Here is a 15,087-nt window from a genome sequence, read left to right as displayed (position 1 = left end):
AGCGATTCAAAATTCAACTTGTTGCGCTTCATCATTTACCATTGAAAGTAGAAATTTACACAGAAGTGGAGTTTGAGCGCAGCTGCTCTAAATCCAGCTCAGATTTAAGAGAAGTAATGAAACTTTAGAGATTCAATGAAACGGTTGATGAATATGAGTTAAATACGTGGTCATAATAATAAAATGAAATTTCTAATATGTTATCATTCTATGGTAGATTAATTGATAATTTATTTTATAACCTCAAACACGCTTAATTCTATGGAAGAGGGAACATTTCGAAATTCTCTCAAGTAGTTAATTATGGATTAACTCAATCATTCGGTCATCTTGTATACCCATGTCCTAAAAACCAATAAAACACGCAAAAACTGAGCGTCCAGGAAATGGCAGGAATGAGCAGCTAGCTGAAAAAAGTAAGAGTGTTTGACTCCAAACAAGAAACTACAAACACCATATCAAAACTCTTAAAAGATAGGCGAGTGATCAACGATGGCAAAAGACATGAGATGATTTTTCTCATAGAAATTGCTGAATGCTCAAAGTGAATAAACTGACGCAGATACTAGCTTAGCACAGGTGCTTTTGGATATACCTGTACTGATATAACTGCGAGGAATCTCCGGAATACCCAGCATGAAACGAAGTAGATTCAAAGTATGTCTTTCCATTCTATAGATTTGCGACATACTGCCAAGAGCTGGAAGGCATTCTGGATCAAGATAATACACGAGAGATCTTGGTTGAGGCGATGTTTAACTCTGAAGACAAATAGAATCCAACGATAACCTTCGCCAAAAAAGTCCTGGAGGACTAACGACTCTTAGAGTGAGGTGGTACGTATCACCATTGGCAGTCAGAGGCACCAGGCCCACACCAGTTGAAAAGGAACGTAGTGGTCGAGTTTGAGTCTGCCCAGTGGATGACTGAATCATGTTGGAAAAAAGAGATGGAGTATGAAAAAGATGACAACGAAATAGGAGGATATAAAGGGTGCATGTATTGATTGGAGGACACGGGGAAAGTAATCAAGAAGCAGGAGTAAACTCTTGATGGCGGTTTGCACGGGGAAATACATGCCCACCGGGGACATATGTGAAGTGGATTTCAGTCCATGCGAGCTAGACAGCTTTGTCAGTTTGATCTGCGCTGATTTCGTTTGGATAATTGATCTGTGCTCTTGCGTTCTTGGCTTCGATAATGATGACGATTCGACGTAGTTTTATCTACTTGGTACCATCCGTTTTACTGCCGATGATATTTTTTTTTGTAACGATGCGGAAGGTGGTTATTTAGTTTCTGAGTGCGGGGGAATAGAAAGTTTGTTGGTAATAGTTCGCGTGAATAGTACTTTTCTGGTTCTACTCGACAAAAATTGTGGTAAACAACGATTAAAACAAATTGACATTTGACCATCTAGATCTCCAGATCTAGGTAGTTTCTTTTCACATGAAATTGTCTGCTCAAAAACCTCTTTGGAAATCGATGGATCGGTTGTTCACGTGTGTTTTTTCAATATAAATGATTCACACTGTATATTGTCAAGCGCTTAGATGGAATATGAAACAAAATATCAAAAATACAACCAGTAGTTGCAATGTTTGATTAAAGTTTTACGAAGAAATTCCATAATAATCTATTAATAACAGTTATGCCGAAAAGGTTTTTCTTAACAGTTATATTAAAAACTGAACATTTGTCAACGTAAAATTTGGCGTGTAATCTATCTTCTGATCTGAGATATGTATACTACCGGTCAAAAGTTTTTTCCCTCCACAAAATCCATTAATCAAATTTTAAACTAATACTCTTCAACTTTCCCTCTCATATTGTCAAGAGAAATGTCAAAAGGTGTCTCATAAACTAAAAATAATAGTGTCTGCTATAAACACACTGTTGACACTACAACAACCCCAACACTCACAATTACACTGTTTGTCGCGTCTATAACCAAGCTATCATCTTCAGAGACTAAAAGTAAAGTTCACTCTCAATTCTCAATTTCAGTATGATTGAGAGTGTTGGTGTTGTCGTAGTATCAACAGTGTGTTCACTATGAATATCACCAAGAGTTCCAGAAATTCCAACTTAGTTAACAGCGTCCTTTATTTGGTATTCTTCATATGTTGTCAGTGAATGCGACAAATCAAACTTGCAAGTACCTGATTTGTTTATTATTCTTCATATAACCTTTTACCCTATTGAGTTGTTGGTAAACATATTAGACAGGAAAGTCAGAAAGCAATATCCCACTTATAATTTGTTTTTGGATACGATCTTTTTAACTGAAATATTTTCAAAGATGACCGACTTCCGGTTCTACTGTAACTTTGTTATTTTCAATATAACACCATATAAATTAATACATTTCTGAAATTAACGTGAAGTTTTAATATACTTTTTTAAAAGAAATTCTTCGAAAAATACATACTTTTTGAGTTATTAATTTTTTGGTCAAAAATTTGACCGTGGCAGACCATTATAAATTATTTTTTTAGAAGGATACCTTTGAAGATATAAAAATGATTCCTATTTGCTTGCATTTAGTAAGGTTGAAGTATTTGAATCTAGGTTGAAAAATTTTTCATTCTATACAAGGTGTGTATAAAAAGTGTTCAAAGTTTAACTTCATAAATATTAAATTTCTCTCCGTTATTAAATTCAGAACGAGTCATTTTAACGGTTTCCGAAAGTGTTAAAAATTGACTAATAACAGTTAAATAAGTGTACAAAGCCTACTGAAAGTATACATAAAAAATCAAAACTTTTTAAAAATTAGAATAATAATATTTCGGAAAAATTTCAAAGTTGGAATAGTAAATACAATTTGATTTGATTTTTTTCACAGACCTTGACAAGATGAAGAAAATATTTTTTATTTCCTAGTGCTTGTATCAACGAGTCAAAATAACATTTAGACCACACCTGCATTTCTAAAAATTTAAGGAAAATATTTAATATCTGGATAACGGGAGGTTTAGGTATAGAAAAATTTATACAAATTCGCCTTATTTTTTACCCCTCAATGCATAAAAATAGAAAAAACTGGGTAGTTCTATTGAAAACAATTAAGCTATTTGATATGTATGGAGTTAAACACTTTTCAGAAATTTGATATTTATGAGGTTGAATTTTGAACACTTTCTATACATACTATGTATAAAACGAAAAATTTTTGAACATAGATTCAAATACGTCTGACCCTGCTAAAGGCAATTAAACAAAAACAGTTTCCAAGTCTTCAAGGGTATTTTCGTAAAACAATATTTTTATAAGGGTCTGCAACGGTCAAATTTTTTACAAAAAATTCAATATATATTTTTAGAAAACAAATTTGAAAAGTTTATTAAAAATCTCACATTCATTTCAAAAATTTATCAAAATACTGGGGGTTTTATTCAAAATAACAAAGTTACTGTCGATTTCCGTTAGAACCATATTTGAAAATATTTTAGTTGAAAAGATCGCCATATAAATATAGTTTTAACTCGTCGCGGGACATCCTGTAAAGAAATATCAAAAATCGATTGTTTCTAATGTAGTGTGTGGGCATAAACTTTCGACTTTTAGTGTATACTAATATAATTCATATGATAATGGAAATATAATGAATGTTAAGATATTTGTAGGGAATTATAAAATTTGGAAGAACTTATTAACCGTGACATCTACTGTCTGTATAGCTTTATATTAATTGTCGAAAGTACTTTGGCTTTATTTGAGTTTTTATTTAAAAGTTTTTTGTCGTTTGAGCTTCCTTACTGCTTCGGAAATGGAAGTAAGGTATAGAACTTTGTCGGAAATCGTTTTCTGCGTTACATGACTCGTGTAACTATGCAGTTGCGACTTTTTTTGGGCAATTTAACATGTGATTTAGAATCTGAATGCTTCCTTATAATTATGGGCTGGGGATAACCGCAGTTACGCGAGCCAAATAAGTTTTATGGTATTTAATTTCTTCGAAATTCTCAATGTGAGTTTATAAAAGTCCATTCCCTAGATATTTATTTGATATTTTCGTGAAAATATACAGTGCGTTTACAAAGAAATTAAAATTTGTCGATGGTATGCTTAACAAAAAAAAATGTTGAATGATATTTTTGCAAATGAATCAGAACATTCACATTTTGATAGGCCCGTCGTGTCTCATTCAAAATTATACAAGGCCGATGATCTTTTGAAGTCTCTAGCACAAGTTTTTGAGTCTTGCACGTGTGAGTGCTAGGCTATCTTCGATGATGGTGATCCTAGTCTAGTGTAAAAATAAGGCACGTCTTTGCACTTTTGCCCTAATGACTATATCAAACAAGATTTTTCTGAAATTGGAGAATCGTGCTTACGAATTGGAAAAACGGATTCAAAGATGAATAAGGAAGAGTCAGAATTTTTAATCTTTTAAAGAACTCCCTGCTGTTTAGTCCGAGTAAATATCTAACAGCTCTCATTTGTAGTTTGAAGATTCGCTTAAATTGAGTCGCACTCCAGAAACGGATCCGTTTTACTTTATATTTATAGTATAGTAAATAAAGGTCGAAAATATACCAACCCTGCAAGGATTGTTCAAGGGATTGATTTTTTTTCCAATTGACAGATGTTGATGGGTACTTACAACCATCAAATTCTTTACAAGAAGAAACATGTGGAAGGCACCGGGAAAATGGCCCAAAGTTCCGTTTTTCACCAATAATTACCGAAATATGGCAGTTAGGGAATTCTTTTTGGGCTTAAAAGGAAGATCAGTTCATTATCTACAAAAACGGTATAAATGACTCGGAACATTAATATTTCTCGCGAAAGCGGGGGCTCGAAAATGCCTAATTTTTACATTGTCAGAATATATCAGTTTCTTCTCGAATTCGAGGCCGAGGAGTGTAAAAATACACTGATCTCGATGTTTTGAAGTGTAAAGACCAATTGTAGATGGCGCCATCACGTTCCTCCTATTCGAGAAATTATAACGGCCTTCAGCGAGGGCCCCAGGAATGTTCAATTACTTAACAATTCTGGGGGTGCAAATGTGATTAGAGAATAATCACTTAAGATATCTTAGTTGGATCACCAAATCTTAACAGTGATAACATCAGAATGGGGCCGGAGAATTGGCCAAAAAAATTGTAAAAATCCGCTTTTTGTCAATAACTGCCGAAATATGGCCTTTTAGAAAGTAACATTCTTGAACTGAAAAAATCGAGGGTGAAGATAAAGAATTTACTCGAAAAAAAAGTATAGTTTTCCCTAGAGTCCACGGTTTTTCAATTTTTTAAAAAACTAACGAGCTTGAGGGAAAAACGAAAAGAGGTACTAAAAAGCAGACATTCTCAAGTTTCCAATGATGTACATTTGAAGGCGATCTGATTATTAATTATTGGTTAGTTCCTTAAAGACCCCAGGATTTTTAAAAACTCCAAAAATCCAAAAAAAACTACCTTAAAAAAATACCTTTAATATACTTGGGTGTTATGAAATGATTTTTCTGAACATGTTTAACAACTTTCAATGTGCCAAAATTAAGAAAGAATCAACTGATTATCTTATTATTATTATTAACGAAAATTATTAACAAGAACATTGATGAATTGGATAATAGTCTAAAAATATCGAGGAAAGAGAAATTTGGACAGGGTTTTCAATATTGGAAACAAATTTTTCGGAACAATAGTCAGTATGCCGTAATAGCTACGGATTTTTTCCTTTCAAATGAATTTTAAATCATGAAAAAATATTAATTTTTACACGAGTCATTGAACAACTTGTCCATCTGCTTCTACGAGAACGCGTGGAGCGAGCTGTTCTGCGTCCCCGGCAGCGCTCCAAATACAGCGTTTGGGGTTTGTTATCTGAAAAATGATCAAATTTTCGAGAAAAGTTGTTAAGACAATTTTTCTAGATAATGAATTGACCTTAATTTCAAGCCCAAAAAGAATTCCCTAACTGCCATATTTCGGTAGTTATAGGCGAAAAACGGGTTTTTGGAACTTTGGGCCATTTTTCCGGTAACTCCCACATGTTTTTTCTGGTAAATAATTTGAGGAGTTGAAAGTACCCATCAATACCTGCCAACTGAAAAAAAATTAAACCCCGACAAAACGAGGGTATGTTGCGAACTTTATTTACTGTACTTTTTACCCAACAAATGCATTTCGTTTTATTTGGGTTTTCTGGTACCTACAAAGAAAAAATTCAGGAATAACCTGTATAAAATGATATATTTATTCAAAATTTTCACAGATGACATAATAATTATAGAAGAAAACTAATCATATAATCATAATACAACATCTCCTCTCCATTCATCAACCAATCTAAACACACAAAATAATATCGATAAGGTATTTTCATTTTCAATATTTTCCATCTACTCTGGTGTATGAGAAATAAATAAAAACAGATTTCATAATAAAAATTTCATTTATTTCCAGACAGAAATATGTTCGAGTGCCCTCACGGACGTGGTGCACGCGGTCATCAATGGCACAGATGGATGTCTTTTTTGTTTCGGACAGGCAGGTCTTGGTAAGTTCGATTACAAAGAAAAATAGATTTATTGAGACAAAGTTGTTTGAGTTATTCTCTTTTGTTCGAATGTCTGATGTAGGTATATGTTTTTCTTCTGTGAATTATTTTTCTCGTGTTTTTTTTTCGTAGATTTAAATTGATGTATAAAAACATATTCCAATTACATTATTAGCTTCCAAGGAACTATGATCAATATTCATACTCTTGTTGATCTTTCTTATAAGCTCACTCTATGAGCTAAAAACAAGATGAAATTGATGATAATATATGAAAAATTACACCGGAACTTTATTTTAACACAATGAGGAAAAAATTAGGGCTCAATATCGAATAGAAACGAGTTCTGCCAGCCTGGGTGAGTATTGGGGTCTTAACTGTTGATGTGCAACTAAAGAAAATGATATGAAGACATTAAAAGAATGTAAAAATGATAAAGGGTATGAGGAACATTGCCAGGAAGACCAAAAAATATATGGAAAAATCATATTGTACAAGATATTCAAAGTCTAGGAGTCAATGACTAGAACCAACATATTCAGGACATGAAGAACTGGAAAGCAATAGTCGATATTGGAATGAATTTCATTGAAGATGAAAATCATTAGAGTCTGACCCACGTACGGAAGGTTCTGTGGCGTTAACTACTCTAGAGAAAATTAAATTAGTGGAAAAACTTGCTTCAATTGATCCGCTCCTGAACAAAATAAATTAGAGCAGATGCCACTATTTACACAGCAAGGATTCCAAGGATACAACATCAGCATTCAAATATGACAAAAATTAGTGTATTTTTGGAGATTTCTTTATGAAGACCAAGGACGTCTATTCTTATCGATAGTAAAGGGTTATAAGTCTTTCACTATGATCCGACGTCCAAAAGAGATTCCATGGAAAGGAATCTGGAAGGAGAGTCAGTGCCAAGAAATTAAAAGTTCATAAAAAGCACTAAAAAATGCAATTGCGTCAAAAAATAATCTAAAAAGGGCGCGGAAAATTACCATTAAAAGAAAATTGGGTGCCAAACAAAGACTGTGCGATAAATGTTTTGAATGTTCAAGAACGTTCTTGTTTGAACTGATGTGTGAGAGCTAGCTTTGTCGTAATGGTTCATCTTCTGTGATGATTTTTTCGAACCTTTTTGGCAAAAAATATCTAGTGTACCGATTCGTCGCCTGTCACAATCTTATAGACGTTTTTTGAAGCAACCCGATTGAATTTGTAGTATCTAGCGCCGACAGTATGTCTTAATCTCACTGTATAGCAAATTACGATATCACAATATCAGTTTAAGCACTTAGTTTGTATTTTCTAATCGATTTTTGACGACCTCAACAAAATTCATACCGTAGTGAAGTCACAACGATTTAATTGGAGAAATAAGGCTCCAGATGATGCTTCATCTCCAAAATCGAAGCGTGTTGATAGGCATATAGTATAAGAAGTCATAGAAAATGAGTTCATTCCATTTTTTGACCAAGATGAATGTTCCAATTATCTGTAAGCAACTCAACATGTTCTGAATCAGTTCACCATTAGAAATGTCCAACTTTATAATGGATTTGACATATTCACATCAGTGTTGCCATGTCTCAAAATTTAAGTGACAACCCTCGAATTTTCTCAATACAGCATAAATTCTTGATATTTCCTACTTTACTCACAATTTCATCGATGATGAATGAAGATTTGCTTCAATTTCTTTCTTGTGAATGTTCAAAATAACGTTTTTTTTTATAAATATTGAAATGCAATTTGTTTGTATTTTATGGTGGTCTATGACAACACAAATTTGTATCAGTATCTGATATTTTAGGAAAATATCAAACTCTCAAACACCGTATATATATATATACATATATATATATATATATATATATATATATATATATATATATATATATATATATATATATATATATATATATATATTAAATATTTATTTAAATAAACAGTACAATCAATATTCTTGACCGATTGAAGTTGAATCTGATTGGCCATCGTATGGAAGCATATTTATTTCAGTCAATAGGTGCTAAGGCGCGTGGTGATCATGCTTTGATCACGCATCGATAGTGATTTGGGTAGCTCTGTTTGTTGGATGGATTTATCATAAATTTTTTTACTCCTTCAGAAATGCCCATAAAACAACTTCAATCCTCTTTATTTAAAAGGATTGAAAGGAATATTTTAGCAAAGTGGGTCTTAAATTGGTTTATAAATCCAATGATACATTAAGATAATTGTTGGACCATCCTAAATACGAAATTTGGAAAAATGGGGTATACATGAAATTAGCTGTGGTGATTGTGACCGAAAGTATATGGGGCAGACTAAGAGATCTGTTAATATCCGGTTTAAGAAGCACATAGCTTATTTAATAAATTGTTGTATGCGTTTGAAAGTATTCAAATTGCTAAATTTAATAGTAGCTTAAATAGGGAGAAAGGGCCAATTCTTTACAGCCCCCTCTATACTTTAGTGGTCAAAGAATGAATATGAAGATACCTGCCAAGGAGGTTTTCCCGCTAGAATTAATTTCACGGGAGAAAGTTTATTGGTGGGAAAATTCAGTATAAAACAAGTAAGTCGAGAGATTAGATTTTAGATTACTTTCAGTCATTGAAGATCGTTTCGAAGTTTTGAATGATTTTTTGTTGAATCTAACAGAATTATTATTAATAATAGGAGAAAGAAGAACTTTTCAACATCATTTCTCTAAGAATATTCGTACTATTATATTATACAGATATATAACTGTGATTCACCATAAAACTAACATCTAGAAAGTGAACGCGGTTATAAACATTCATCGTTCTCTTTGTCCTCCCTACATAAAGGAAAATCTTGGAGCACGAAACAAGTCAGCTTCTACTTATATATCACAGAAAGGCACTTTCTCCTCAGATTTCTGCCAGTATGCATTTTCTAGAGTGTAGTTTGCATCGAAATGGGTCATTATACGAGAAATTCCCCGAGGAGCGCGACCAATCTGGAGGATGTTCATTTAAATATGTTTAGTGTTTGCAAAAGCAAAGGGCGCTTAATATATCGTATTGAAGTGTCTTTTCACAGGTGGCTTTATTATGACTTTATTATGGTAAAAAACGTTATTTATAGGGTTTTGTTATTCCCCCTTCTAGATATTGAGGTCTATTACTGAAACACACGTATTTTACTCACTTAATCAGATATTTTTACATCACGTTTATTCATTTGATAGAGACTAATAGAGAATATATAGAAAAGAAACTTTCCGAGATTATTCATCATTTTATACAGAAAACATTTATCTACGAGTGTGTGATGTCTTGTCCAAAGAAATGGGACTTCACTCAGCTTTGACATCCTCCAGACCGTGCCATTTTGGTAGTTTCCTCCCACGTGTATCTCCAATGTAAGTTGATGTTAATCTGCAGAGACTCAAGCACAAGAAAAACCCAGGGCAGATGACAATGCAGCCCAATTTTTACCAGACCAGTATATCAGAAGTTGCTTCGCTCGATTTTCTTGAATTGGGACCGTAGCATTTGATAGATTTTGTTTTCAATCGAATACGATGCTTTAGACATTACTCGGAATACTTCATTTGGGGCCCATTGATAATAATTCATTTTGGGCCTGTTAAGTTCTATCTTCATGATACTTGTAGAATTCCTCCGAATTCCTTATCAACTGGTGAACAGGTCGAAACTAGAGAAAATCTTCTTGAATTGGGACCTGAGGATTTGATAAATTTTGTGTTTAATCGAATACGATGTTTCATATCGCTTTAGACAATACTCTGAATACTTCATTTGGGGCCCATTGAGCTTTAACCTCATGATACGTGTAGGAATGATCCAAATTCCTTATTAACTGGTGAACAGACGGGAGTCAGAAAAAATCTTCTTGAATTGAGAACTTAGAATTTGATTTATTAGGTTTTCAATTGGATATGATGCATCTTACTGGGAAAAATAGAAAACCATCATCAACTTTTCCTTAAGGAATATCATGAATATATCAACGATAATAATAATTTTCTAAGAATTTCAGCTGTAGCTTATGACGCAGCTGGCAAAAGCTTATGCATTATAATATTGTATAAGAAGAATTTAAAAATATGCGGGAAGTTTGAAGAAACTACCAGAAAAGCGAGGAAAATATTGAAACAACGACAAAAGTATTTTTATATACAGATGTTAATGACACGCATCATCCTAATTTCGATTATAAGAAGTAATATCAATCTTCAATTTTGTATAAATTATCATTGTTAATCAAATTGTTATAATAAAAATATTTTCAATGATTCTAGTTTCGTGTGTTTTTTCAACTGATCTGCTGAACAAAAACTACAAAAAGAAATCCAAATAACTGGTGTTGCTATTAAATAACTTGTAATTTCATATCTTCTTGATACTTTAGATTTATTTATCATCCCTTCTGTTCAAAATAGTGCAGAAAGTTTTTTTCTTCAGGACGCGCACTGCTTTTTCTTTCACAGCTTCACCAAACTGAAATTATGTTCCATCTAATGCAGATTTGACCTTGGGAAAGAGGTAAAAGTCGCTCGATGCAGGATCAATGATTCATTCGCATTCAAAGTGTCAATACAACGCGAGCTCGTTGTTTTTCAAAAGATAGGATTTGAGTGACCAGTTTTGTCAATTTCCATAGATTGAGCAATCCTACGAATACTTAGTTGACAGTCAAATCTAAATAGTTTACCGACTTTTTCCATGTTTTCATCATTAACTTGGAAGGTCGACCCGAAGGTAATCATCTTCAACAACTTCTTGACTTTATTGAATACTTTCAAACCTCTCAAAAACACGTGGACAGGTCAAGGGTTCACGCTGTATACGGGTTTCAATCGATTATAAGTATACAAACGAAGGACATCAGCTACCCAGATTTGTTTCCAGACACGTAATTTTGCAGTAGGATACTAGTCAACTAGAAACTTGCAGAATCTGTAGTGTTCACATTAAAAGTATAGATGAAACATCACTCAATAATTCGTGTGACTAACTAAGACAAAAATTGATTCTATCTAGAGCAATGCAATCATTCCAACGCTCACTTAACTACTCGATGCCGTGCTTTTAGTAGGATTTGTCTTTTGCTTAAAAATATGCTTCAGTTCCAGCAACTGATTATTCATTTGAGCTGTATTTCTCACCGACGAGCATTTTTTTGAGATAAGTGAATAGCCAGTAGTGACTGGGGGCCAGATCTGGACTATTTGATGGATGAGGAAGCGATTCGTTCTATTAACTATCGTTGCCATCGACTTGTGAATCGGTGCATTGTCTTGTGAAACCGTGCATTTAAACGATCCAAAACTCTATGTCTTATTCGCTATTTGGAAATAGTCGATAAACAATATTCCATGCTCATCCCAAAATACTAAAGCAATAACCTTTCCAGCTGATTGTTGTGCCTCTGGACGCTTAGAACGTGGTTCGCCAGCTACAGTTCAGACTGATGATGATCGTTTTGATTCCGGAATGAAATGATTCATCCATTGTCACATATCGATGTAAAAAAATATGATTTATAACGTGTAAACATGACCAAACGCTGCTCTGAATCATCAACTCGTTGTTTTTAACAACTGTGAGTAAACGAGGCATTTACTTTGAAAAAAATAGTCAAACGTTCATACAAAATTGTAAACATACTAAACTCTGATACTTTCACGGCCTGAGCTATCTCATTCCAAATAACGATTAGATGTAACCAATTGAGGGACTTTCTTGATATTTCTTGGAGTAACCACTTCAATTGAACGACCAAAACGTTCACCATCTAAAAAAATCAGACAAACGCATTTTAAGATTTATCAAGGAGACGCTCTGAATTCTGCTTACCTGATTCTTTACAGCTACTTCCACTGAAAACCTCGCCACAAATCGAAAATTTCAAGTGATCTGGAATGGCGCGAAATTTGCTAATGGTACAAAAGAGATGTTGAGTCTGAGTGTGTAAATCCAAAGTGAAGGAATCAATTTTTCATCAAACCAAACTTCTGATTCTTGAAAAGCATATATTATTTGTATGACGAATATTTCCAAAAATGAACTAATCAAATATTGGTACAATAAACAAACAAACCATTTTTTATGTATATTAAAGGTTAAGTTTCCACCAAGCGCTTTAATTAATTGACTGCCTAATAACTTATTTGACAAATTACTTGATTTGATCGGTGGTTTACTTTATTACAAGCTCAAGACACCTAATTTTTGGGTGAATTGAGTAAATAATAGTTCGTAGAGACTTTATTGGGAAGTGAAGTAGCCCGGCCTCAGAAACTATATTATATAACAACCTATAAGATGATATCAAAAAAGAAAATATAATAAAAAGATTCAGAACTGGAGATATACGCTAATTAATTAAAAGTATTTGATTTATAATGAACTGAAAACATACATTGATTGTGATATCATATTTTCACAATAATAATTTATATCCTAACCGAAATCTTATAACAAAATTCATTTGAAATAACAACGTTCTTTGTGTTCATTCTTCAGAGAAACGAAAGATATGACAACAATGTAGATATCACTACAAGATCCTCGCGAACAAAAAATCCATAAATAAAACTCTATAGATCACCTCAATATATTTTTTATGTAGAAAAACAGTATAAATATATACAATATATTTCATCTAGAAATAATTGTTCCTAGTGAGACTAGTTTTGTTAAAATGAATTGATTCATTTATTAGTATTGAACAAATCCTTTTCAGAATTACAACCCCATTTCATTCCACTCATTTAAGTTGAAACAAACCGCTCAATATCCTGATTTCAGCACATAATAAGAGTTTAAAGACACCATTGCCTTGAGTCTTCTAAACTACAGAATAAAGTCTTGAAAATAGAGTTAATCTTACCAAAGGAGATATACCCTCTTTATGGGAGCTGTATTTATTCTGAAAAGGGATTTAGAAAGCTTATCGGCCTCTGAAAAACGGCTGAATCCGATACAGAGTTTGGTATGCATTGCCGTTCTACTCCGATACTTCTATCAAATTGCAAATTTTCCATGCTTGCAGAACTTTAGAAATGTTATAGCATTCAGATCAAGGATATATCAATTTGATAGTGAAAAATGGAATATATTTTTGTCACGAAAGCGCCCAAATTTCTATATATTTTTGATACAATTAAAACAAATAACAATTTCTTATGAAAAGCTAATTTTCAGTAATTTGTTCGTTTTTGTAAGTATTCTAGTTATTACAGAGAATGTAGGGCTTAAGTCCAATGAACTAATTCCCTCAGGACTCAGATTTGATTTATTTGTCTTGAAATTTATTTACCTGTAAACTGTGAATAGTTTTTCGCACATTTAAACAACTTTAAGTTATTAACCAAGCCTTTTCTGATTAATGGACAAGTTATTTTCCATTTTGGTCCAGAATAATGGTTTTTTCAAATTTTGACACAGCCCGAGCTTATGCTTTGGCCAGAGAAGGCTGTATATTGCCTAAACTCTTGGGGTAGTGGGGTCTACAATTCACGATGCACTCCATCATCTCCGGAAGACTGGTAGGAGGACCTTTAGTGGGCGACTGAGGGAAAAACGGTAGTAGACAATCGATTGTTTAAGCTGTGAAATGTGAAAATTTGAAGTGGCTCGGAGACTGAGACTTTGAACTGTTTGATTCACGGATGAGTCTCGATTTGGTCTATAGCACTCAAACTATCGAGACAGAGTATGTAGACGACCAGGGGAGCAATTGGCTCAATGTACCATTCGTGACTCAGGGCCTTTTGGAACGAGATCAGTTACGGTTTGGGGTGCTATTAATTTCCACGCCCGTATCTAACTTATTTTCATGTTAATGAGGCTCTTACTGCTCGGAGGTACATCGAGGAAGTCCTCTTAGTGACTGTAATTCAATTTGCTTCATGTATTGGTGAGCAAATTATTTTAATGCAGGATAATGCTCGTTAACATATTTGTTACTTGGAGCAAGTGGAAATTACAGTTCTGAATTGGCCTGCACGATCTCTCGATATGAATCCTATAGAGCATTTGTGGGATAATTTAGAGAGGCGTGTTAGACATCGTCATCTTCTTTCTAGTGATTTAAATCAGCTCCACATTGTACTTCGAGAAGAATTGCCGGTGAATTTGAGAATTTGATTTATTCGATGCCCGATAGGGTTAGAGCTATGTTTTTCGATTATTATTTCCTAGTCTATTGATCTTGACATTATTCCAAGACTATAAAAGTTTAATGGAAGTGGTTGTGCGTTGGAGAAAGAGGCAATTCACTGAACTCAATTGAAGTTTTTCCACTATAATCACATCAGGAAGTCGAGGACAATTTAAACTTACATAACTGTCTCATATACAGAATATTGCTACTAGAAATGATTGGATGCGAACGGAAATTGTCGTGTCGTGTAAAAAAACTAATATCCAAATCGACATTTTTGGTTTTTGAATATTGTAAGCTAAAACCCTAAGGATTCTACATATTTTCCGTTATCCACATCTATTTTCTTTAACGTTAAATTTGTTTTATATTTTCCGATTTTCCGTCTCTATTTCTATATTTTAT

The 15,087-nt window shown here is 33.4% G+C and overlaps 1 protein-coding gene across 1 annotated transcript in view; it reads left to right on the top strand.

Annotated features, from left to right (window-relative positions):
* The window catches only part of LOC130452990 (kinesin-like protein CG14535), a 252,562-nt gene that overhangs the window by 216,340 nt on the left and 21,135 nt on the right, over positions 1-15,087 (top strand). The window contains exon 4 of the mRNA XM_056792558.1: positions 6,420-6,513. Within this exon, the coding sequence (XP_056648536.1) occupies positions 6,420-6,513 (94 nt within the window). The remainder of the gene's footprint in view (positions 1-6,419; positions 6,514-15,087) is intronic.

This window comes from Diorhabda sublineata, chromosome 2 (genome assembly GCF_026230105.1).
Source record: "Diorhabda sublineata isolate icDioSubl1.1 chromosome 2, icDioSubl1.1, whole genome shotgun sequence".
Taxonomy (NCBI): domain Eukaryota; kingdom Metazoa; phylum Arthropoda; class Insecta; order Coleoptera; family Chrysomelidae; genus Diorhabda; species Diorhabda sublineata.
Note: the sequence above shows the minus strand (reverse complement) of the source record. Positions and strands in the feature narration are given on the sequence as shown.